This window comes from Leptosomus discolor, chromosome 11 (genome assembly GCF_034619465.1).
Source record: "Leptosomus discolor isolate bLepDis1 chromosome 11, bLepDis1.hap2, whole genome shotgun sequence".
In the NCBI taxonomy this organism is placed as follows: Eukaryota; Metazoa; Chordata; class Aves; order Leptosomiformes; family Leptosomidae; genus Leptosomus; species Leptosomus discolor.
In genome coordinates this window covers 8,193,330-8,219,445 of record NC_141401.1, presented here as the reverse complement: position 1 = coordinate 8,219,445, position 26,116 = coordinate 8,193,330, and the positions used below count along the sequence as shown (strand labels likewise).

General features: G+C 40.1%; 1 protein-coding gene across 1 annotated transcript in view; it reads right to left on the bottom strand.

Moving 5' to 3' along the window:
- AGBL1 (AGBL carboxypeptidase 1) overlaps positions 1-26,116 on the bottom strand; it is a 272,595-nt gene that overhangs the window by 116,756 nt on the left and 129,723 nt on the right. Inside the window, exons 19-21 of the mRNA XM_086471611.1 lie at positions 17,814-17,943; positions 12,836-12,967; positions 8,614-8,790 (exon numbers count right to left, since the gene is read on the bottom strand). Coding sequence (XP_086327737.1) covers positions 8,614-8,790; positions 12,836-12,967; positions 17,814-17,943 — 439 coding nt within the window. The remainder of the gene's footprint in view (positions 1-8,613; positions 8,791-12,835; positions 12,968-17,813; positions 17,944-26,116) is intronic.

The window sequence follows — 26,116 nt, the reverse complement described above, 5'->3', positions numbered from 1 at the left end:
ACTTCTATTGTAATCTTGTTACTCATACCCTTTGTAGAGAAACAGTTTGATAGCCCCTATCTCTGTCTATCACCTCCTTTCTCAAGTACAGCATTGGAATATGGAAAGACTGGGTTGCAACCAAGTATCCAGGGAAGCACAAAAGCAGCTGAGGGAGAAAGACCCCATAAACAAAGCAGAAACATCAGTTGTTTATAATACACTAGGGAAAAAAGAAATCTATCTACAGCCTTTTGTATGTTCCATTGTATGCTAATGTTATTGTTAGCACCCCTCTTTCTGCAGATATATAGTATATATAAAATAGGGTGTCTTTATACTGAAGGAGAAGGAAACTAGGGAAATGTCCATGCACATGAAATGGCATGACAGGGACACTCTTGAGCCCAAAGTTATCTTAGCTGTTAGGACCGATCCATGGCAGCCTGCAGCATCACCCCAGGATGCCTGTAGAGTTCTCATCCAGGACTAACGCATTTGACTCAATAAAGCCTAGCAGGACCAGAGAACACAGGTTATGTGGCTACAAATCAAAAGACATGTAATGTCAGCCTAATCACTATGTTGCTCCGGCAATTATCATAAACCACACTTTTTGGCACTGTTAATAGTGTTACTCATTTTCATACTATAAAGATTCATCACTTCTGTGTGAAAATGCTGTGTCAAAAGCTAAAACATCCCTCATCAATGTTTATAAGTGCGTAAAGGGCGAGTGTCAGGAGGATGGAGCTGGGCTCTTCTTGGTGATGTCCAGTGATAGGACAAGGGGCAATGTGCGCGAGCTGGAGCACAGGAGGTTCCACATAAACATAAAGAAAAACTTTTTCACTGTGAGGGTGACAGAGCACTGGAACAGGCTGCCCAGAGAGGCTGTGGAGTCTCCTTCTCTGGAGACATTCAATACCCACCTGTACATGTTCCTGTGTGACCTACTCTAAGTGGTCCTGCTCTGGCAGGGGGTTGGACTAGATGATTTTCGAGGTCCTTTCCAACTCCTGACACTCTGTGATTCTGTGATCTGGAAATGCCAGTGGTCAGTACTAATCTACACCATACTAACCTTGGTATACAAGTACTAACCTTGGCGGGAAAGTCCAGAACAGGATCACACAGCAAGCTTGAAAGACTAGTGCTGTGGGAGTAGCCTGTGATATCACTTCCCTGTGGCTCATTTCCCACTAGGGATGCCTCAAAAACTCAGTCTGAGGTGTGTTAAAATCTCTACTGTGACAGCTCTTCCATACAGACTTTCACATTTTCTTTAACCAAAGGTCTGCAGTTAGAATAACTTACCGACAAGTACATGACAAAGGATAAAATCCAGTGCCTCTCCTGGCTTTTATCAGTAACAGAGCTGGCAGAGGCACTCTTGTTTCCTTCCAGACAGAATCTAAGAGGGAGGAAACACATTCACAAGCTATTCCCAGTGCATGGCTAATATGTCCTTCTTTCCGAGACTATCAAGGTCTCTGGAATATCTCTCTAAAGCTAATTATCCAAATCTACCTTGATATAGCATCCCTGAACTTAGCAAGTCAGGGATACAGCTGGCTCAACATCTTAGGAGAAATACTGAAAATAAAACATAATGGTTTAAGTTACCATCTTCATCCATGATCCAGCTAGCATCAGTGATCGTCTTCTCTCATATATATATATATATATACATCCCAATATATAATTCTTTGAGTACACACCAATAAGGAGAAAGTCTAAAATATTGTTGCCCAGTGCCCTCTAACAATTCTTATGTTGGTTTTAGAGCTCCCTGAGTGCTTTGGGGACAGGAAGGCTAAAGAAAACTACGTGTCCATTCTTCTCCATTAAGTGTCACTCTCCCCTGTTTCTAGTAACCATGTGAGTTCAAACACAATGGAACACCCCTCAGCCCCATAACGCTTGAATCTTTCAACCTGGGAACAGGAAAGCAGATGGCCTGAGTAATAACCGAAACAAACACTGCAGCAGGTGCCAGGGAGGACTTTTTCCAAAATCTGTTTCAAGGCAGCATTTGTGGGGCACCTCAACCGATGGAGTAGTGCACCATATTTGGCAGGCAACCACCCCTATACTAACTTCTCAAAAGAGGTAAGGAACTATTCAGTCACCCTGAAATAACAATTGTTTGACTTTGCAGTAGCAAACTCAGTCTATTGGTTTAAGAGACAATTGCTTTTCCAGTCATTCACAAAACGCCTAACATTTGGTGAACATTGGAAGAGGGGCTGAGTGATCTCAGCAAAAGGCTTTGAGCAGTCATATTAGTCCCAGAAAGAGGGTCTTGTCCTATATAGGGCTAAAAACCCCCCAAACAAACCAGTTCCCCTGCCCCAAAAAGCCCCAGATGAATAAGAAATAAGTCTTCTCCAGAAATGATGACTATTGAGCACCTTCAATAAAAAATTAGTAAATAGTGATAACATCCGTGACTTTTGGGAACAGAGGTTATATTTACATGTCTTGTGGGTTTGGTCACACTTACCTTAATACAACTGTCTTATTACCCATCAAGAAAGATGAGACCAGCCAGCCAGTCTTACTGACAAAATCCAGTTTTCTTGGAGATATAAGGGCCAAAGAATCCCTACAAAGTTCTCCCAGTTCTGTGATGTGCTTTTCCAAACAATCTGAGAGTGCCAAAGACAGCACACCTTCGAACTCCTATTGTTTAACGTGGCACAAAGCAAACAGATGTGAACACAGTTAAGCATGTGATTTCTTAGTTGACATACTATCAAATAATTAGAACAAACCAACCAATACAAAACAACACCTGAAAAGGGAAAATCCTGCAGCAGTTCATATAAGAATCTACAAGGAAGACAAACACCCACCATCTCCTGAGTTGTTTGCTCAGAAACCCTTTCTCTCCTCTTCCCACGCACGCCTTTCCAACTTCCTAAATGCCATCAATCCTTACACAGTTTTAGGAAGTGAGGCCCACAAGCCTAAAAGGTACAATTAGACTGTCTTATAAAATTAATCGCCTATCAATTAGTGCAAGGGGTTGGCAGAAATAATAGAAGCAGGAAAATAAAGCAAAGAGGATGCAAACTTTTGGCTTGGGTACAAATTAAGAGAATAGAACAAACAAAACCCTTAATTTGAACCTTGAGTCCTTAGATTACTATTAGATAACTATTTTTTTCTGTACTTTTCTTGCTGTTACAGCTGCTTCCAATTTGAGCCACTGTGGACCAGAACTGGGAGCGGAACTATCAGAAAGAAGATCATTCTTTGTTATTCTCAGCATCTGCTTTTGAATGAGATCCCCAGAGCACAGAGGGTCAGCTAAACACACACATTTTAAACGTGACTTTTTAAAAAAGAAACTCTTGAATGCTTTTGAAACTTACCATACTTAGGAAAGTATAAGCTCTGGGGGACAAAAGAAATCAGAAATGGGGAAAAGTCTGTCAAACTTGCAAAGATGATCTAAGCATTTTCCAGAAACATACACCAGAAAGTACAGACTATATGCTATTTGTTTACTTTTTCTTTCTGCAAGTACTTATCAAATATGCTTTATGGCAAAAATATTGCTGAAACCATTTTTATTGGCAGCTGGATAATGGCAAGAGACCAAATTAAAGTTATTTGTAGGTTTGTGCACCAGACTTCAAATTACAAGAACAATATACATCTTACTAGAGAACAGAAGCGTTACCATGTGACCTGCAAACTCCATCAAAACAACTCAATTTCTGAGTATTAACTGTAATAAACTACTTATGAATAAAGCATACATAAAAATTCCTCACAGAAATTTGGTAAGTAATATTCAGTAGGAAGGAAGATGAAGAAAATATTTCATTGCCTACAGACAGCTATAAAGAAATAGTGCTGTGATTCAATGGACAAATCATACATCGGTAACAATTTGGCTAATTTGGGCAGAAGTAGGTTAAACCAGAGAAGTCCATCTCCAAAGGACTAGAGAGGAAAGGCTTTCATCTTCGCATATTGCCTTAGTTCAGCCACACTTCCATGATAAATAACTGGTTCACTCCTCATTTTAAATAATTCAGCCCATGCTAGCCAGGTTAAAGGAGATGGATAATGTCAGATCTTCCATTTAGACTATCTATCACCACTTTTGTTCAACAAAGACTTTTTGAACGACTATCAAGTTTTATGGACTGTATCGGCCAGGCTTCTTGGTGCTGAACTCTCTGCTCCCAGTATCTCTGCAAAGTGATGGCTTTTCCCTTAAACAAGCCTGATGAGAAAATTTGGGGTATTCAGTTCCTCTGACTTAGGAGCATTAAACTGGACAGAAAAAAAAAACACAAAATAAAAAAAAAAAAAACAAAACTTCTTTCTCAGCTCCTCTGAAGGCTTTCTTCAAAGAGGAATCCATATCACTAGTAAAATCTCCTTCAAAGGGCACTGTCAAGGTATCTGCAATAATTTTAAAACTCACTTGTTACTCCTTGTTGTTTATAATCCCTTCAAAGCAAGAAGCTAAAATCTGTTTCCGTTAGTACTACATCTCATTCACTGGGCACAACATGCCAAGGAAAATGCTTTTCCAACATAACATGAAGCTGAATTTTTTAGATTTGCTATAATACCAAGACACACTGTTTGGAACTCAGCTGTACACCATGGCACAGAAGATATTAACTTGTAGGACGATAGACGGAGTCATGCATGGAACAGCACAGTGCAACATTATAGAAGGGTCTTAATTAGTATGTTAGGTAACAAGGAATCAAGAAGAGTGGTGAAACAGCGTAACACGATAGAACACGGTAACATCAAAGAGATATGCAAGTTTAAAAATTAATCACACAAGAAACCTGGGAAAATATCAGTATGTGTCGCTGGGGATTTGATTGGTTTGGGGTCATGATTGTACCTGACCGTACCTGTACTCAGCAGAACTTCCTACAGTACAGACTTGCATCCAGTCTTTTAAAAACAACAGATGAGAATGGGCTCTACATCGCACAAAAGGGAGGCAGCAATAAAAATCGCATGGTAAGCTGGAGGGGTAAAAGCTTCAACAAGGGAACAGTGCAGACTGCCTTCACATGAGCAAAGAAATGATAAGCAGTTTCTTTGATTTTTTTTTTTTTTTAAAGTTGTTTTCTGTTTTGACCACAGGGTTGTAAACTGGCTGAAGCAGGAGGGAGAATTCCCGGTAGAAACTGACTGCTTTGTTTTTAGCAACTTTCAAATGGAAACACTGTGTCTCTAAGACTGAATTGGGCAATCCAGACGAAATGAAAAAGAGTTTGGGTATTTTTTCTCCTTCTTTTCTTCTTCCTTAAGTTGAACAAAACCTTAGATAAGATCAATAGTTTCTTTAGTTTTATTTTTGCTTCATTAAGGGTAGTTGGCTTATTGCGTTTCCATTGATCACACAGACAGGGAGATTCGACAGAGACAAACCATCTCTTTTCTCCTTTCATTTCCGCCCTCAGCCCCATTTGAAATAAAATGACTTTTAAACGAGGCTGGGGTCATTTCTTTCTCGTTTACATATCAATAGTACCAAATTCCTGCCTCACCTTTCAGTCACTAAACTATTTTAAAAACGAAAGCTACATTTCAACCCAAGAGAGGACACATACATTCCTTGCAAAAACTCTCAAAGCATCTTTTCTGGACTCTCTATCACAAAAACTAGGTTCTGGCTTACCTTAGCTCTTCCTCAACATGTGGTGACAGGGGGCACACTTACCAGCCTTGGGCAATTAATATTTTAACCTCTTGCAGCCTCTATGAGGCTTTCTTGCTTTTTCTAAATTCTTTGCACAATCCCTATCAGATGTCTCTGTACAACTCCAAGTATTGTATCTGTGCCCATAGCCAGCAAAACAGCTACTTGAATTCCTTTCATTGCTTACAAGCAGGAAGAAAGCTAAAGACCAGGATCCAGGTATGCTGCACTCTTAAAAGTTTGATCACTAATTCACTGAACGATGCTGGACTTGGGAGCACCTGCTGCTTAAAATGAGATATTTGAAATCCTAGCTGCTGTTTGTACTGTACTTCAGGGTATAAAAGCATCAAAAACATAAGGGCATGCTTGCCCAGAGGAGATTCTGGATATATCCCTACAGGGAGATCAATCCTATGCAATTAGAAGCTGCTTCTATTCACAGTTAAACACAAATCTATTAACATAAATACCAGAAAGCTCTAAATATAGGATGCTAACATCTCCTACCTGAGCATTAGTGTCAGCCTATTGTTCACACACACATCAACTTGAGGGTCAAAGAGTGAAGAACTCAGGCTGAAGTCTCCAGAAAAACGTGACTTCTTATGTGATTATTTCCAGTTTACAGGCATAATTTCAGGGCTTAAAGATACTAATGAAGTATCTTTGGCTTGATAGAGGGAAGCTAAATATTAAACGATATTAGGCAATGAAATCTTCAGGTCTGCCTGTCAAGTCCATACCCTAAATAATCCACTTGCAGGAACAAGCAAACAAACAAGCAAGAACCAACTCCAAAGACCGCTAAAAGGAAAAGGAAATATCCTATTAATATCAATTATTTGAAACCTATAGTTTATCTATTTAGATGCAGCTCCAGCATAAATGTTAACATAAGAAATTGTATTCCATTTTGATACTAACATGTTGGGTACTTTGTGTAATTGGAAAAAACAAGTGGAAATACTTTAAAGATGCCTGACTCAGAGAAACTGCAAAAAGTGTATTATCCTTGTGAAGAAGAAATGGTGAAGAAATGCCCCCTCATGGGAATATTTATGTATCCTCCGTCTTTGAGATGAATGATAAGCCTAAACAAAGAAAAAAATATAAAAAAATAAAAGATATGTGACCTCATAAAAATAATTCAGTGATCCAACTGGGACTCAGCTATTCAGTGTGTCAGAATGGAAACTTCAGAACTGCTTTAAGGTTTATAGACTTCCTTATGGGCCATACGAACATTAGATTCTGCTACCAGTCACAAGCCTCCATACATCAGCTTGCTTTTTTCCTCAGTGAGTGCCTGTGGTCCTGATCACTGATGAAAGAGAAGAAAAGAAAAATGCAGAAAATAATTTCACACATTTTAAAGGATTTCTTTAAAAAAATAATCCTGAACCATTTGCATTAGGTCTTTCTGCTTATTTTGGGTAGCTCTGCTATATAATACAAGGGCCCTGTGGATGGCACCGTGCTTAAACGCAACATCTGAATGTGACATTTAACGTTATCGTCCTACTATTTCAAGCACCTAATGGCACAAATTAAGCAAATTTGGGTTAAAGACCTCACACATGTTGAAGGAGGCCAAATAATTAGATATTGATACAATCTGATGTGTCACTGTCTCTAGGTCTTACTGCGGTTATCTAGGAAACAAGTGAAATCCTCCTCTATGGAGATCATTAGGAGTTTTGTCATTGACTTCAGTCAAGGTAGATTTTTCCCCTGCTGTCTAAAAAGATTCAAAACCACTGTCTTGACCTGTGGTGCCTATTAAAAAACCATTAGCAATTCTCAGGAGTAGGAAGTGTTAGATGTAATGCCCAGGGCAATTATATTCTCTTTCTTTAAACTGTCTGCTGTTTATTTCTTCTGCCTTTCCTGTCTTGGAATTGATGTGTGTAGAGTAGAGTATGGTTAAAACAGCAGCTGAGTACTTCCTGGCTACATTCAACAGAAAGGTAAAAGGGTTAGTATAGAGCTTCCAAAGATAATCATTTTAATGTCTTATTCATTAATTGTTATTTTTAATAATGGCTCTTTCCTCAAGGGTCTTTCAGGATCCTTAACTGCTTATTAACGCTGTAGAGATAAGGATTGTTCCCTAGAGGAAGAAATGACGTGGAATATGGAAGTCTTTCAATGGAAGTGACAGGTTTGGGAAAGGAAGAGGAGAAAGAATTCGCCATTTGAGTGAACGCAATTGCAGACTTCACCCTGTGTACTTAAAAAATGCCAGGAGATTTCATAAGAGTGATGTGTCTGATGCATTCGGTACAACTACAGCCCTTCCTACCAAGACTGGAACCTCATTTGATGTGGAATTCGTGTCTGTCTAGATCACAGTCACAGGTATACCTTGAGCTCATGGGCAGCTGTCAAAACTAGCCTTAGATTAACGACCTTTGTCTGTCAGTAACAGGCAATTCCAAATGCAGGATTCTCAGTGCAGGCTCTTAAATTTAGCCAGGTGAATGCTCAGGTAGCCAGCCTGTACCAAAGAGCTTGGTGCCACTAGCAGTAAAGTTAATTATGTTAGAACTAGGCCTAAAGATGCCCATATGATCTGCCAACGCATTTGTTTTCACAACACTGTGAATGCCCTTATAAGGATAAGTGCACTGTATCATCTTAAAACCACTCCTTCCCTCAACTCTATGCTTTTGGCTCCAGACTGGAGTTTCTTTTTATTTCGCTGTTGAATGAAACATCAGAACAAGGACTGTACCTTCCTGGCATGGAAGGTAAAAGAGTGAGGGATCATGAAAAGATTTCACTGAGGAGAGACTCAGAAGCATGGCTACATGTGTCTGAAGAGAGCAGACAATGCTATGCATAAAGACAGTTGCTTTCTCCTCTGCTTTACCCTTCCAAGCTCATGAGACATGCATTAGGAGGAAGCTGGCACAGGGTTCTGTGAAAGATTTACTCACTTTGTAAAGTCCATGGCTGCAGCCGCAGTACGTGCTCTCCATGGTGTAGCTCCTCAACACACCCATTTCCTTCCATACCACCACCCGGGCCGTCGACTCCCGGGACTTCTCCACCAGGAAGCTGCAGCTGTTCATGACAAATGCAGGGGCCACTTTATCCAGGATTTTAGGAAGAGTCTATGAGAAAATATCAGCAGCGATAAGAAAATGGATTGAACAGATGTGCATGTGTTTATATCACACACACATACACAGAGAACACCTGTGTTTTTTAATGTGTATGTAATCGAATCTATCTGTAGACACTGTTACTGAGAGCTCCAACCAGTGCATTATGTCCATCCCATGTGAAATCTTCAGATTCTAACATTTGTTTCATCCCAAAGACTAAAATGCAAAATATCCAGTACACTTGGTATATCTCATTCAAAATCAAATGTTTCCACACCCAAGAGTTTGAGACTGCTGAAGTCACAGAGTTTTGTTTCCAGGCTGCTTCAACATTAACCTACACCTTCCTGTAGTGCTGCCGAGAGGGCTGCAGTCATGGTTCAGTGCCTGATATTCCCATGCTCCCCTCTGCAGCTATATTACATCTCCTCCTATCATGCATCCACAGTTTGACAGGGGATTCAGCTATGGGAGGAGTTCTTTCTGAACCTAGCACAGAGCAGAGAAAGGGGATATGATTCTCACAGAAGGTCGCGCATAATTATATGAAAATAGAGCTCCACATTTAACTAACTTGCATTGTGAGACAAACCAAAATATTCTCATCTGAGTCCAAATGACATTTTATACACTTCATTTAGAGAATCATAATAAAAAGTAATTGTGAAAACCCAGTAAAAATTACACCTTAGCCCTGAGTGTTTTTCTTATTCTAGAAATCATATTTCCCAACAACAAAGTCTATAAACACTCTTAATACACCACAGTATCAAATATTTCCACTAGTGCAGAGGCAACACTTACTTAGTCATTACACAGTGCTAAATGTGTTACTTTTGCACTCCATTAAAACTTATAGCAGGTACATTAACACAAGGTGTGCTCTGTGTGGAGACTGCACCTTTAGGTACCCACAGACACATATACATGCACGTGTGTACGTGCGTCTAAATTTTAGTGCTGCCATACTAACCACAATGTGTGACAAAAGACCATTTGATCCTTTTAGAGAAGAGCAAGCAAAATGAGGACATTCAATATTTCTTTGATGACAGCTTTCTTAACCACCTGAACCGAATGGAATAATATAGAAGGGGTTCCTGCTTATTGCTAATGGCATTTGCCCTTGATTTTCATTCAGTTTGGGCGGTAAAAGCCAACCAGCTAATTTCACTTTCCAATAACAATCAGTTTCACCGACCAATTCTGTTCTGCTGAGCTTTACTTCGTAGCACTGTAGGGGAATATTTAGTTTAATTGAAAGTGAAAGAATAATGTCTTTTCCTAAAACATGTTTGATGAGAATGATAAATCTTTGGCCTAAACTATTTTACACCACCTCCTGCAAACAGCTTAACCGTACACATTTCCATAACAAGAAAGTGAATTTCGTTTTTCAGTATATTCTAGCTACAGCTATCAATGGACTTTACCAGTTCTATAGGGTACAGATCTTTAAAGATCTTTAAGGTCCATTTTGCAGATGAAAAAAAATGAAGTGGAGAAAACTGGAAAAAAGCAAGAGATTGCATTATGAATCTGAGACCACAGTGAGCCTCACTCCTCAGTCAAGATCTTCAGTATGCTACGAAGAGCTACAGCACTCCCTTTCCTGTGAGCATACTGAACAGTACAACCTTTAAAACTGACTGCTTGACTTAGACGAAGCACCCAACATTCCTGAAATACCTTCAACATACTACTTGCTTCATGGGGATCAAAAAATAGTATGCTTTCATGCAGTGCCTCCAGGTTTTCCTGGAACTGGGTTGAACAGGAATTAAGAAAATGCAGCAAAGCCGTATTGCCCGGAGGTCTATAAGCCTCAGCACAATATGAGATACAGTTAAACTGTACTTGAAGGTTCAGATGGTTCAGATAAGAGCAGAATGAAAACTAACACACAGATTTTTTGTAAATATACTATCAAATGCAATAATCAGATCCCTAATCCAGTTTAGCTTTTTAAAACTATTGAAATTACATGCATAATCAATCTTTTACATTTAATTAAATAAAAATGCTGGCAGGTAACAGTAATGTCTCTGTACGCAGGACTCATTTAGGAGCATTAGTAAATCTGAATTTAATATTCTTTTTATTTTACCAGCATTCACTCAATTTCACATTAATGGTTCTTTCTTCTCTACCTATTCTTCTCATTAATTATCTTTCAATAGTATATTTTGAAAGAGTGAAAACATACCCTTTTAAAAGATGCCTTTATAATAATGCAGCAGTGTGACTGTGTTCCCTTTCTCATGCACAGCTGGATTTAGCATGTACAACAGCAAAGGCAGCTACTCCCCTCACGCAGCACTCTGTCCATAAACCTCCAATCCCATTAGGAAAGAACAGAAATATATTTCTTTACTGATGTCTCTGCAGAGATTGCTGTCAAAGGGGCCTGGAATGGCTATCAAAAGGACAAATCTTCAAGCTGGGCTTTGCGATGCCAATGCTGTGCAAGTCACCCAAGGCCACCAAATATTGGAAGGTAATGAAGACTTGTGCTCCCGTATATTGCCAAGGGCTACAGCTGAGTCTATGACCTATGAGGCAAAGACTGTTCCAAAACCCAACATTTTCTTGAGGTATTTCATTCCTGCTCCTGGGGGGAAGAATCAATCATGGAGGCCAGATTAATCCCCACTTACCTACAGGAGGCAGGAGAGAAACCTGCGAAACAGTGCAAGGAAGCATGTCTGAGACAGGGGTAATTAACTGCTACGGTTTGCAATTGCAGATGTGGTCTCCCATATACCCAGTTTCCCTAGCCTAAGAAGGAAGAGGGTGACCATAGGCAGGAACTGCAGCAGGCACAGATCTCCCGTTTTGTGCAAAAGAGAGGATCTGAACCACAAAATCTTTATTATAGGCCACTGCAGCCTTGGGGCCCTTCTTCATTGCAGATTCAAGACAGGCTCCAGATGCCGACAGCGGCATTTAAATTCTGTTTGTGTAACAGTGAACCATCCTCAGCCTTTTCAAGCCCTCTGTATTCAAACACAGCAAAAGATGTCCTGAGTGTAAGCACCCTCCCTGCTTTCTTTGTGAAACAGAGTGTTTGCCACAGGGACCCCTCATGACAAACACAGGAGCACTTTCTTGCAGTAAAGTTTCAGTATGTTGTGTACAATGCCATTAGATCAACACGGAAGATGTGGCGTCCTTATGGAAGGATAATCAGTATTTGTGCTGAAGTAGCAAAAATTATACAGAGAAAGTGAAAAAGACTTTTCAGCCTCTTTCAGGTTGGAGTGAACCAGGCTACGGCTCTATAATCAGATTAAGGTCACAATTAATGTTTTGTGAAATTAACGTTTTAAAGAGTGTAATTAGAGCTTATAAGATTCTTTTTTTTTCTTCCACAGAAATTTGTCATTTGAGAGGAGAACATCATCTAAACAGGCACAACAAAAAAATAAGATGGGCAGGAAATCCAAAGAACAGTTTGATGAACAAGGCATTCACATGAAGTAGAGATAAAACAGATTTTAGTATTTGTTCTAATTCCAGAAATTTTTCCCTAGCTATAACACCAAGCACTTGCTGTGGAGATAACTCCATTATGTCAGATCTGTTTGATACCCATTGAATCCTATGGTGTTTTCAGTGGGACCAGGAGCGTCTTGTGATAAAGCAATTCAACTGAGTAAGACAGTGGCACATTGTCATTTTCTCGGTTACCATTACATAATTCCTATTTATTTTCTTATTATGGTAGGGTGAGAGGACAAAAGCATAAGTATATTCAGAAATTATAAACCACAGAAAAATACGTCTGTCGTACTGGGCCGTAGCCAAAGACTGTAACACAGCATCTTACTAAAATGAAATAATTAAGGGCCCACCTACTGACAATACTATTGCTCATATCTGGTGCATGAAGATACTATGATGCATGATTTGAAACTCTCTGGATCATTATTCCTCTGGAGTAAGGGAAGCTTGCACCTATCTCCAGAGTTTGTGAGCTGGTTTCATCTCAACTAGCTGCAGAGATGCACAGGCACGCCGGTAGTTGCAGAAAGGAAGGAAGTGGACCTACCCTGTAGCCAACATCTTCTGTGATAACTGCTCTGTCAACCATGCAGCCTGCTTGCCACAAGGTCTCCTTGATGCTGCAGCCATAAAGAAACACGTTCTTTTTCTGGGAGTGCCCATGGTAGTCACAGAATACCTAGGGAAAGGAAAAAAGAAACACAAACCATTGAAAAATTTTCCTGGCTCTTCATAATAAACACTGTAAGATTATAGGGGGTGTTAATGGTTTTTTTTTTGGTTGGTTGGTTGGTGGTTTTTTTTTTTTCAGCTCTCTTCAGAGTAGCTTAGACTCTGGGCCATGACTATAACCTGTGTCAAACTTTGTTAGTCAGTTATATCTTGCTTTATTTATTTGATCTGACATGATCTCAGGGATCCAGAGTCAAGACTAGTGCATTTCTGTCTGCAGCAGAAATAAGCATGACACCTGTGCAAGAATCCATGGCAACTCAGGAACCTGAGAGTTCATGGTAACTTATGATACAACAACAGAGCAATTTGTCAGGCTCTTTCTGCTTCTAAACTCCTAAGATCCAGCTTTATTCTCATAAGATTTGAAATCTGTGCTTTCCCAAGCAATTAATCATCACTTTGTTGTCTTTAAATTCAAAGCTTGCCCTACATAATTTTCAGGAAAAATATAATTGTGCAATTGTATTGCACAATGCTGTCGGATCTTTGCACGAATTCCTGAAAGCCAAGCACAGAACATGACCTATCTTCATGGCAAATAATCTCATACTACACTATCTGTCTATCTAATCCATCTCTCTCATGTCAGCTGTCATATAAACTAGGCACAAGGCACATTCCCAGTTTCAGTGGAAGTGTTGATTGCCTTTATGGGTAGATACCGAGCCCTATAGAAATGAAAATCACAGTTTAATGACCCAAGAGGTAAATATTGACCCAAGTCTTAAAGAATAATCAATCTCAGTGCCCTCTGAGATATGAAGTCGATGTACACACTGCTGTTACATATATTCTCCATGTCTTTATCAGGAATATTCAGAAATCTGTCAATGAAAAGACAAGAACTTCTAAAGAGAAGGAATTGGTTCATTTTAAACCAGTATTCACAGGGAATAGAAAGGACCTTCAAGATTTCATTGAAACAGTTTTCCAGGGCTTATGTCGGAGACAAAACAATGGGTGTAGGAAGGTAGGGAAGAATTATGGATCAATATAAAGAGAGATGGGGGAGAAATATGGGGTAAAAAAATATACATATTCTTACATAAATACGTAATACAAGAGAGGAGAAAGAGATGGAGCAGATGAGCTCCTTCCACCAACTGTTAGGGCAAGATCTACCCTAGTATGTTTATTTACCAGCTATACAGTAGCTAAGTTTAGTTGCAGCAAGTCAGGGAGTTTAAGGAATTGAGCATGTCCGTTGTTTCAGCTCCTCTGACAAGCAGTAGGTTGACATACTGGAGACACCAAGGTACATGTGCATAAAGAACCACCTCACTGCTCCTAACTAGGTGAACAATTCTACATATCTCGTAACTTCTGTGCTGCTCCTTCTTTTGGTTTCTGACCTGTCAGCTTTCCCTCCTGCATCACCACTCACTTCCAGCTCTCTGCAGTATACGGGGTCTGCACCTCCCCTTCCCTGCAGCATGCACTTGCTGCACCTGAAGCGTGTGAATAGCGACCTACCTAGCAACAACTGCTCTCGCTTTACTGATACCCTTGCCATCCACCAAAGGCAGAAAGGGGAGGACAAACAGGGCAGCCTGAGAGCTGCTTGTTGGTGCAAACCTACAACCGGCATCATTTCCAAAGGAAAAAAAGCCGACATTGCACAGACCCCAGAGATTCAGCCCCCTCAGGCTGTGGGCACATTTTGCAGGGCTTATGCAGCCCCTGCACTTGGAGTAACTCTGTCTGAACCACGTGCAATTATCCTGTAATATCTCCTTCCAAAGAGCTGCATTTATTAGTTCTTTTAATGACAGATATTTTTCCAGCTAATGTTTCATCTAAGTTATCAGTAATACACAGTCATAGCTTAGGTTAACCACAGGTACCACCTAGAATTTATTCCCATGAATATCAAAGAGGATTTTATAGCTTTTGTCTTGTTTCAAGGCAGAGAACCCAGCTCAATTGGGTGTCAATTACCCCTCAATTTACAGAATTACCAACCCACAAAAGACACAATATATTATCTGCCTAAAATATTGTTTTATATACCAGAAACCACACAGAGATGATCAGATAGTCAGATAGCAGGGCTGCCTGACCAGTAGCGGGTCTATAATTTTGCACCTCAAGAAACCTGCAGATGAGTCCTTAGTGACAGGCCTGGAATGAGACCTCTTTATTGGTAAAGGATTATCAAAGCCATGTTGTGTAATACAGCTGCTGTTTCAGGTCACGAGATCTTTCACTGATTGTCACCAGCTTCTACAGTAGAAGTGTCAGTGCTACTGGAAATACTTCATTCTATTTGCAAGTTGCATAGAGCTACATTTTAATGATGTTTGCTGGGTACTGCAGTCACTCCCAATGTCTATACTCAATTATTCTTTATAACACATTCTTCTGCCTCATTTTCACACTACAGGGTAGTCTCCGCATTCAGCCAAGGCTGAGCTATATTTTGTAGTTTGAACACCCAATATAGAACTCTTCCTGGGCTACCTCTGGGCAAACACTAAGCAAACTTGTGATCTACCAGTTCTTTTTCTCCAGCCTGTCCTTCCACAGGGCTGGGACACTAATACACACAAACCACTCAAACTCCCAAGGCTTGCACTCGCTGGGATATGACTCAAGACACACATGCAAATTTTTATCTATTTAAAGTTATTTGCCAGCACTGATCATCCTAAAGGTAGAGACTGATTTCTAACTCAAAAACAACCCTCCTCATGAGTCACAGAACCAGTCACCTTTTAAAATAAAGGAAAAGCAAGATAGAAAATGGAAGACCAGAAAATCTGTTGGAAAACAGAACATTTTGAAATTTCTTTTTTTTTTTTTGTGTGTAGCCTCATTTTTTTTTCCTTACTAGCATTGTGACAAGACTTTGAATCTCAGAGTTTTGAGGTACACATGCCTAGGGTTTTTTCCTCACAATGAGCTACATCCTTGCAGGCGGGTGTTTGTTTCCAACTTGATTTAACCCCTTTGAATGGTAGTAAACTGCTCAGTGCCTCCTGGTTCCTAGGAAGTTCTTTCTGTCCCCTCCAAGGGCATCCTCCTCTTCACTGCAGCTCAGACTCTTGGTACAAGATGCAGCTTCCCAGTTGTGTGCTGCAATTGCATTGTCAACAATAACTTCTAAACCATAGCAGTTTCTCACCACAAATACTCGAGGAAAGATTAACTTCCCTCTCCCCATCAGAGCTGGCTGCTCCCAGACAAAAGGCCTCCAACACTCCCAACTTTGCTGCTCTCAGTTCAAAGGAAATCCCATGCCACAGAGGGCTGCAATGAACATGTGCATTCAGCCCCTTCTCTTACTAGGGTTCCCAGAGCCATGCAGAAGTTTGGGGTTTTTTGTGGGTTTTGTTTAGTTTGGTTTTTGGTTTTGTTTTTTTTTTTTTAAAAAAAAAAAAAAAAGCACTTATCCGGCTGTTGTCTATAGAACTTGCCAATTAAAATGGCTTTGGTTTGAAAGGCTGTTAACGTAAAAGTTCCTTCCTTTTCTCCTTCAAGCAGCTTTTCTCTGCTTTGAAGAAACTGTTTGCGCATCCCCAGGATAAATGGAACTGAATGACTTCACAGACATCATTTGGCTATAGTGAACTTGGCTCCATGGCATCTTGGAGGTAAAAAAAGAGAAAAAAAAAAAAAAAAAAGAAAGAAGAAAATAAAAGAGAAAGAAGAAACCCAGTGCTCTTCTGGAGGAGCAAAAAGGCATTTTTGACCATGTATAAACTAAAATCAATGTACTCTTCAAAGGCAGAGAAAAATCAGTTTACCAAGTCTGACATGCAGCCTGTGAATGAAGGAGATGATAGGATCAATAGTCTCCCTTCACTCAGCAATGATGAAAACTTGCCCTGAGTGTTCAGCTTTATGCACCTGGATATGACAAGGATGGTTTTGTATTAGAAAAGGCCAGATAACAAATATCAGGGTAAAGCAAGACTGATCCAACAGTGCTCTGAACCAAAGGAAAAGGTTGGTGAGTGAATTCACAACTGCCTGCAGAGTTGAATTTCAGGGCTGTTGCCTTAGACAAATACCATATTCCCACAGGAATACTCTTAAAGCAGCTCAGATATTTTCACCTTGTTTGGGGCTTTTCTCATCAAGCCCAGAGAGGATTTGGTGTTCTTGGGCACTTCCTGCCTGACTGTAGCTATCATCAGCCAACCTGCCAGTCTGTGCATCCACACCTGTTTATTAATGTTTGAAACTCCCCATGGTTTTTCTCCTGGTGTCTCAGAACTATCTTTTCATTCTGCTGGGCAATAAGATTGAGCAGATGGGATGGATCCTAGCCCTATTCCACTTGCAGCTTTAGGCAAGACCCATCTCTCATGAATTTCCGGTACCCCCCAAAACCAGACAGTTTCTTCCCATGAACATAGCAGCACGGAAGTTCAGACATTTTGAGGGCTGATACCTGTGTTTTTGTGACTGCGTGGGTTGTTCCAACATGGGCTTTTGCACAGTCCTTTCAGACTAAATCTTTGCGGAATTTCTCCTATCATTGCCATGAAGATAGCAAGAACCTACTCATAATATTTACCTTAATTTGAGTACTCTGAGAATATCAAAGAGCTTTAAGAAATTCATTTTCTCTTTATATTCCAGGTGTGCAAAGATTCTGAATTTTGGAGTTGTTGATTAGAAGATTCAGTAAGTAATAAACATCCAAGACTCAAAACAATTCCGTGAGATGAACGTGTAACAGCACATGATACTTTCCAAATCACTCTAGCTCTAAAACAAGACCGTTCACACAACTGCAGTAAGCAATGCATAAAAAGTAACAAAAGATCCTAGAAGGCACTCACCAGAGGAGCCCGGCCAATGCTGCGCAGATAATAGAGAAGACCTTTGGCGTGGTAAATAGTTGGATGGAGCTCGGAACTGGGTGTCAACCACTGTCTGTTCAGATCATCCCCACTCAATGAGCAACGGTGGCTGAAATCAGAAAGCAACACACCACAAACTAGTAAAACAACAGCTGATTCCGAAGAACTTCCAATTCTGGCAAGCGCTGGCACAAGGACAGGGAATGTCAATTAGAACACATACATAAAGGTTTTGAACAGTGGGCTGGAATGAAATGACAGTCCGTATTATATTTCAAAGGAGCTTATAGCATATAAATTTTATCATTTCCTTTCCTTCCAAGATTCACATAGTTGCAGTCCTCAAAATAAAAGCAGTTTTCTCTTTACTTGAGTATGCACAAATCAAATGATTATTTTCCAAACAAAAAGTCTTCTGAAATGTTCCAAGTTCTGTGCTATCTACGAAATTCACCCAGCTTACATAGAGCACCTCCACAGCAAACAAGTACGTCTAACTCCTACTCATTCTAATTGAAGACAGGCACTTGAATCTCTTCGACTAGTCTGAAATATGAATGCACTTAAATGAGATGAGCTGCATATCTCATTTAAGCTTCTCCACTCACAAGAAATGCTGCTATCTAAAGCGCATCAAGAAGATCTTGATGCATGCTACATCATTATGTAGAACAATTACCTAGTTCACTGCAAAGGCTGAATAAAAAGCTAAATAAGGATCCCAGATTTGCACTGAGAAAATGTTTCCCTTAGTTGGCTTGAACGTATTCTGTTACTGACTCAGTGATCAGTGGAAGCTTGTGTAGGATACTTGACCGTATGGGGCAGTACCTCACTGCACAATTTTGCAAAATCCAACTAATCTCCCTTGTTAGTGACTGTGTGTGGATCCGAGCCTCCTCACAATCTTCAAAGATTTTGTGGTAATTCAGTTCATAATTTTCCAGCACGGTGTGCTGATAAAACTCGGGAACCAACCATTTTCCAGCATATGAAATATTGTGGTAGGTCCTTATCTCCATACTACCCAGTTCAGCACTAGAATTCTTCTGGTGGCATTGTAAACCTGGACTGGCTTGTGCTTCAGAAAAAAAAAAAAATTCCTAAGCATTGGATGACTTTCTAGTTACAGAGTTATATCCAGCTTTGTTGTTCCAGTCTCCTAGAACAAAATAAAGTACAAATGTATTTGTGGAGATAAGTTGTTGAATCAGCAAAGCCTTGCACTGCAGCTAGGGTGTGTTGCATGTAGCATCTTGGCATTAACAATGCCTTGCAAACAATGCTTGAAGGAAATCAGTTGTAGAGCAGGAATGTTTTCAAAAAAAGAAACTATAAACAATGGAGAAATGGATATAATAAGTCACTAAGAATATGTCATACATTTTTAATGTGGAACAACGAGGTCTGTAATGCCATCTTGGGGGTTCTGACAACATCACAAGATCCATTCCAAGTTTGCTCTAGTTTTAGTGTTACCTGAATTCCCTTCTTTCTTCAATCCATAGCTCCCATGTTACTCATTCAGCAAATCAGAAAATATTAGCAGTAGCTAACACATGGGAAGTCAGCAAATGCTGCTGTGATGCTTCTGCCAAAAATTCTACATGAAAACATGACTTCTGTTATGTTTCTTAATGACTTTTCAGATAAAGTTACCTTTAGGCTCACCTTTCCTGATCTTTAGGACAACAGCTGCTCAATTGAGATTAGCAGCTGTATTTCTGCCAAGAACATGTGTGCTTACACAGTTTCCTTTCAATAGGTACAGCTCCACATAAAGAGTCATTGGGTTGCGTTCAGAAACTCACCTTTCCCCAATGTGACTAGTAAAAAATATGACACAAACATTTCCTTGACAGAAGCATGTGATGTTTTCCTGCACCACAGTGATATCAAGGAGTATAACTAACTGAAAAATAACGGAATTTCCATTCTGTGGGAATAAATGATAGCTGGACTTTTATTCTCATCTTAAATTCAACGTCAAGAAGGAAAAAAGTCTTGTTATTTCAGACCTACAGAAATACATTTTCAACATTATCATTCCCCACAGAAAAACCCCAAACTACTCCCCCCACATTTCCTGGTGGGATTGACCCTAGTTTATGTCTACTCAAACTATCCACGTGTCCCTCTGCTACATGCCTTGGCACGTGCTGGAAGAGTCCAACATACAAAGCCAAACGTGCAGAGAGGTAGAAAAGTGACAACTGAAAACTATTCCTGAAAGGATCCAGTAAATACAGAGATTAATGTTAAACCAACCTCAAGCTCAACTTTTATTTCGCTATTTCTTAGACTAAACTAAAAACCTCTGTAAAAAATTTCCTTATTCCTTCAGAACATAGAAAGAAATCCCATGATCTGTTAGAAAAACATGTAAGAAAAACTACTAATCAAGTCTATTAACACACGTTAAAGCCAAGTAGACAGTGTGACAAGGCACTGGTGTTTCCTGCTGCAGAGTCTGGTTCCAATGTGGCCTGTGGACTGCAATGCATCACTTCTACTTGAGCACAGCTTACACACATCTCTGCGGTTCACAGCACCCTCGCTCTTCAGACAAGTTTCACTCTGTCCATACTAGAATTTACCAACTTTGTTGTTCTGATACAAATTGTGACTTTTCTTAAAGGTGACCATACGACAAGACAATCCCCTCCCCTGCAGCTCACAGATGCTGCTGGTTGCTTAATATTAGTTTAGTAAGTGTAACCCATCTCTAAAACAATAATTCAAAAGCTCTTATTTACTGCAGGGAAGGGCGGAAACATCTCTGCATGTAGGCAAGAGCTAGGAGACAAGGTTCAGCTTTGTCCCTTCAACGATTAACGTCTCTGCTCATTTAAACGACCTTTAAATATTAGTTCTCAGCCTGGCAGCTTGTAGACACAGCTCTTAAGGAGATGTAGAACTTTAATTAAATCATGAAAGGCTGTTTTTTTTCCATCCCTCTCCCTCCTCCCATCATACTGTTAAAGTCTGCTTACTTTTGTAGATACTAGCGCCCCGCCAGCCCTGTTCCCCCTTATCCACTCCTTTCTCCTCTCTTTCCTAATAGCAATGACATTCACAGACAATGGTTTTGTCCGTTATGCTCTGTGACCAAGGGTGAAGGTAAAATATTAAGCTGATTTCAAGTGCTGATAGCAAATAAAGGGACTGGGAAGCTGAGACTGACTTTGAATGTTTGGCAGGATTTAATGAAATTCACTGTTCAAATCAAAGGTGTTTCTTACAACACAGTTCCAATCTATTGTATTTGCTTTAAATGTTTTATGTGTCTTTTTCTCCTTTGCAGCATTAGCAAGGCTACCTGCCACCTTGGATGGGTCTAGTGACAGCAAAAAGGAAATTATGAAAACATTTGCCAAAAAGAATTCCAGTAAGTAAAGAAAACCACACCTCTGTGTCTCTATACAGATTACCTGTAATTCTGCTATTTGTTGTATATCTTCAACCCAAATGCATTACCCAGATATGTTCAAAACAATTAAACTATTTCTTTTGTTCACAAGCCTGATACTTTTGTTATAGCCCTGTCTCCTCTTCTACCTTTATACAGCCAGAACACTTTGATGCGTATCAGCCTATGGGATAGCTATTAGTGCTCTCTGGGGCAGTGCTTGGCTACCGAGTGGAGCACAGCAAAAGGAGTTGAAACAAACACATTTGACATTCTCCAAGCAGAGAAATACCTAGTAGTATTCCTGTAGGTATCTGTAGAATGACTCAAGAGAAGCAATGGGGCTGGTAGAAGAAGAAATCCTCTGATCCTTACTAACTAAACTTTTCTAAATGGATGTGGCCAGAAAACACCGACTGTCACAATGATCCAGGGCAAGATGTTCAACACTTACTATTGCCCAAGGAAAGAAACACTTGGGGCAGTCTGTCCTTCAGATGTACTCCAATAATGCCACATAGTCCAGTAAGATGAGTAAAACCAAAGCATTCAAGCCATCCAATCCCTGGCGAAAAGATAAGTGTTCAAGTGATTGGTTCCAAGCAAAGTAAATTCATCCTTAGGTGAATTTGTTCGTGAGTTCTAGCTTCAAGTGTCATCATTATATGCCACCAATAATATGTCTGGTTTTATGCAATCCTCAGCTCTAAAGATACATAAATGCAGGTAGTCACGTAGGAGAACTACTCCATGAAAACTGGATCCCTGGCATCTGAAGTTGATACCAGAGACAGAAACCTCAGACTGAGATTCCCCTTCTGAACCCAGAGGAGGTAACTGAACTTCTAACTGAAACACTAGACTCTTGCTTGAAGGCAGGGACACCTCCCAGGGAGTCAGTGAGAAACAGATTAAGTAGCTAAAGAGCGGATTTGTTCAGTTTAAGGTAGAGCTGTATTTTAAGTCTGTTTGTGCTTTTAAGGCTTTGCTCACCTCAAAGCCTGACATTAAGTTTTACTAAAGATCTGTTTTCTTTGTTGTCTTACTCTTAAGCCTGCTTGGCTTTGAAGACAAGGTAACCTCAGATACTGAACTAAATTCTGCACGAGCCATGGATGGAGAGATGCTACCTGGTCCTAACCTAAGGGTTGACAAGGTCAATGGAACCTTTAAGTTGATTGAAATAAGCCTGGATCAGTTCCCTGCACAGGTACAAAAATGGGAGGGGTGGGGGAAGAGAGAGAGAAAAAGGTAAATACACAGGAAAAAAAAAGCCAAAGGGAACAGGACATGCAGAGTAGACAGACTGGGGGACAAATACAATGCACAAGATATTAGACAAGGAAGAAAACAAGAAATGGAGAGAAAGTCACTTTTTAAAGAAAAGGTGTTGCTGTTCTTGGAAGATAAAATGATTCAAAGTCTCCTGTCCATTACAGATAAATGGAAATACAGGGCCCATCATATTAAATGAATGATGTCAGGACTGATAACAACAGCACCTGGGGCATGGGGAACTATAAAATCTAAAGGGATGCACTGTGTTTGATATGTAGAGAGCAGCATCACCATTCACTGTGCATCTTAAAAGGAGACAGCAGTACTAGCATTGGATAAGAATATCTATATAAAAGGAAGTAGGCATAAGTAAACATCACGACCTCATTGAGCAGCATGGGACAGCCTTAAACAGACAGCATGCTGGACTTTATAAATTAACTACTGCCTAGGATGGAAGCTGGAATATTTGCTTTAAGGTGTTTCGGACTTGCCATTCAGAAAGCTCAGAGAAAAAAGGCAGGTGGGAATCCTTGATTTCTCTCATTTTTAAATATTTTCAGAGAGCAAGACCCGGTGACGTCAGGAAGCAGCAGCATCAGCAAAGCCCTCCCTCATAATTTAAAGGATGGTGTCAGAAATATAACTATTTCCTGTCTTTGACTCTGGCTTTGTTCAAGCCCACGTGTCGAAGAAATCATAATGACTATATTCATCACATGTCCATTTCACAGAGATGCTCATCCAATGCCACCCAAGCATTGCGTCACAGTATTGCCCTGTGTTGCCAGTGATGATTCCAGAAACAGAATATCACCAGAACAATGTACATACTGGAGGCTCTACACTGAGGGCAATCCAATGAAACAGTATGCTTATGCAATGTAGAACAGTCTGGGTTTTAAGTGTTTGGATATTTATCAGAAGCTTTAGAATGACAGCTAACTGGTCTTCCATCCTCTGAAATTTCTGTGTCTAAACAGTGTAAGAGAAAATACAAAGTGCTGAGGACCTCCTTGTAGAGCCCTTCTTTTATTCTATTTCATTTTATGGCAGACATATATACAGACTTGCACCACAGCACACTACATCTGGAATCAAAGACGGGGGGGATTAGAGGGTAGGGTATTTTTCCTACTGTGCTCTGAACTGCACTGTTTATTTCATGGTGGAGCATCTTTCCCACCATGAAAGCGGGCCACTTAAATCTCCCTCTGAGACACCTCACTTTTGCATCTTGGCAAGCCCCAGATTATTCCTGCAGTGAGGTGATCCCTTTACCTGGAAGTCTTTACACTACAAGGAGTGAAGAAGGTGATGCTCTTCCTTTGTTCAGGGTGTGAAGTTATTAGGTTTTCCTCTGTTTACAGTGAAATACAGGTAGAATAGCTGCAAGGCATATACACAGACACTGATGAATGAAACAGTTCCCATCAGCATTACTGCAGCTAACAATTAATTTCTGATCATTCATTCTTTCCTTCTGACTGCAAGCAACATGAATACAACATCTTTGCCTGTATAAAACCAGGCTCAAGAGCAGTTTACCCTCCCGACATAACCAAAGCAGCTGGGAGGTTCAGAAGCCACAATCCTTATTCCATGTCTCTCTTTCTTCCAGTGTGCATTTCATTTCTAAATCATATTTGGAGTCCCCTCCCCACTTACTTATGACCTGCTGCAATGCTAATTTCCCTCAAGCCTCATTTGGACCTGCTTTCATCATGAGTAAAGGCCACAGTAAGTATTAGAGCACCAAGACAGGCATGCATTCTTTATCTAGATGATGCAAACCATGTCCGGAAAGTTAACTTCTCCTAAGAGATCCCCATGAAGTACCAAGCAATAGTGATTTTTCAATTGCCTCTTACCACCAAGTTTATTTTACCTCTAGGCCTTCAAGAGGAAATTTTTTTACTACTTTCTTCTCTTTTTTTATTGTACCTTACACACACACACACACAAACTTATCTCCTGAATGACACTTGTGTTATCTGGCTGCCAACCAATTTAAGGATGCCATTGAAAGGATCCATCTCATTTTGGACCATGGCTGCTGTACGACTCTTCCCTCTCAGCACTGACTAACAAATCCATGACGCATAATGCTTCCTCTCAGGCAAACGCTATCCTGAAGTATCACTCTGTCAGCTTCTTCTTGCCTCCCTACAGCTCAGCACTGATACTAATTAGCCTAATGAGCCTTCAGTGTTTCATTTGCTACATCTGACTGATTTTGTCACAATGGACAATCCTTGCTTCCCAAGATAAACGATGCAGTCTGTGCTCTTCCTGTTCCGTGCATGTAACTGTATCTCTATCCTTGCTCAGCTCCCTCTGTTATAAGGGTTCCTTTTCTCTCTGTGGACACATTTCATTAAGTCACATTTAGTCACAAACCAGTTAGAGATGCAGAGTGAGATCTGCTTCACCCCAGCTAACGCTGTCAACGTCATAATCAAATAAGACAAGAAGTTCACATGATCTACTGAAAAGGTGGCTTAACAGCACTGTCACAGATAAGTGAACCTCTCTAGCTGTTCCATGTCAAATTATGTCCATCAGATTTCTATTTCTTCTAGTTGTAACAACAGTAATTATTAAATACCAGATAATTCATTCATCTGGAGTTGCCCATGCGTTGCACCGCGATTTATGAAAATAATGCAGGGAATAATGCTTTGTACTGATTTATGAAGGAGCAAATAAGGATTCAGGGAGCAAATAAAAACTAGGTTCTCAGTTTCTTGATTTTGTCCATGAGATGGGGTCATCTGAAGAGTCAGCTGTCAGGATATTCAAATAGTTTATATATCATCGATAAAAAAGGCCTTAAAACAGCTTTTTTTTGTCATTGGTTTTGGATAGAAAAGTCAATTTTCAGCTCAAGAAGTTTCTTATATAAAGTATCTACTTTCTGCAGGAAGAGCTGACTTTTCCTCACCAATCAAACACCCCATTTCCCTCAAAACTTTTCATCCAAAACTCCAAATTGTACCATCCAAAATATCAGAACTGTTTAAGAGAGATGTCTCTGCATATGTTAGAAAACATGTATTTGAGGTTTCTCTGGCACTCATTCCTCTCTGTCAGGGCCACATGTCCCTTAATGCAGCATCAAGACTCCATGACAGCAATTCAGTAAAGATGCAGAATTCTAATGCAACATGGGAGTTCTGGTTTGGCTGAGGGACCCAGGACAACAGGGCAGCCAAACAACTCACGAATGGCACCACGATGACACTTCCAAATGGAAATATTGTTTTTAAATGGGAAGATTTGGCTCCAGTTTTGACTACCCATTATTCATAGAAAAGCTTAAGCTTTCCATAGGAGGAAAAATACATTTTCCCAAACAGCCCCACTTACATCCTCCTACAAGTGACGTCAGCAAATCCTGATTTTGCAGGCAGGGATACTGAGAAGTGAAGGCACTCATGCAACAAAGCAGAAAATCAAAGAAAAACTAGGAACAGAACCTGAGATCTGATGGAAACAAATCCAATTAACTAAAACTTTGCTTTTAAATTAATGTCCTTTAGCCTGTTTCTAATTCCTGAATTCTTTCTTATTTTAAATGTGGTTTCTATCCATA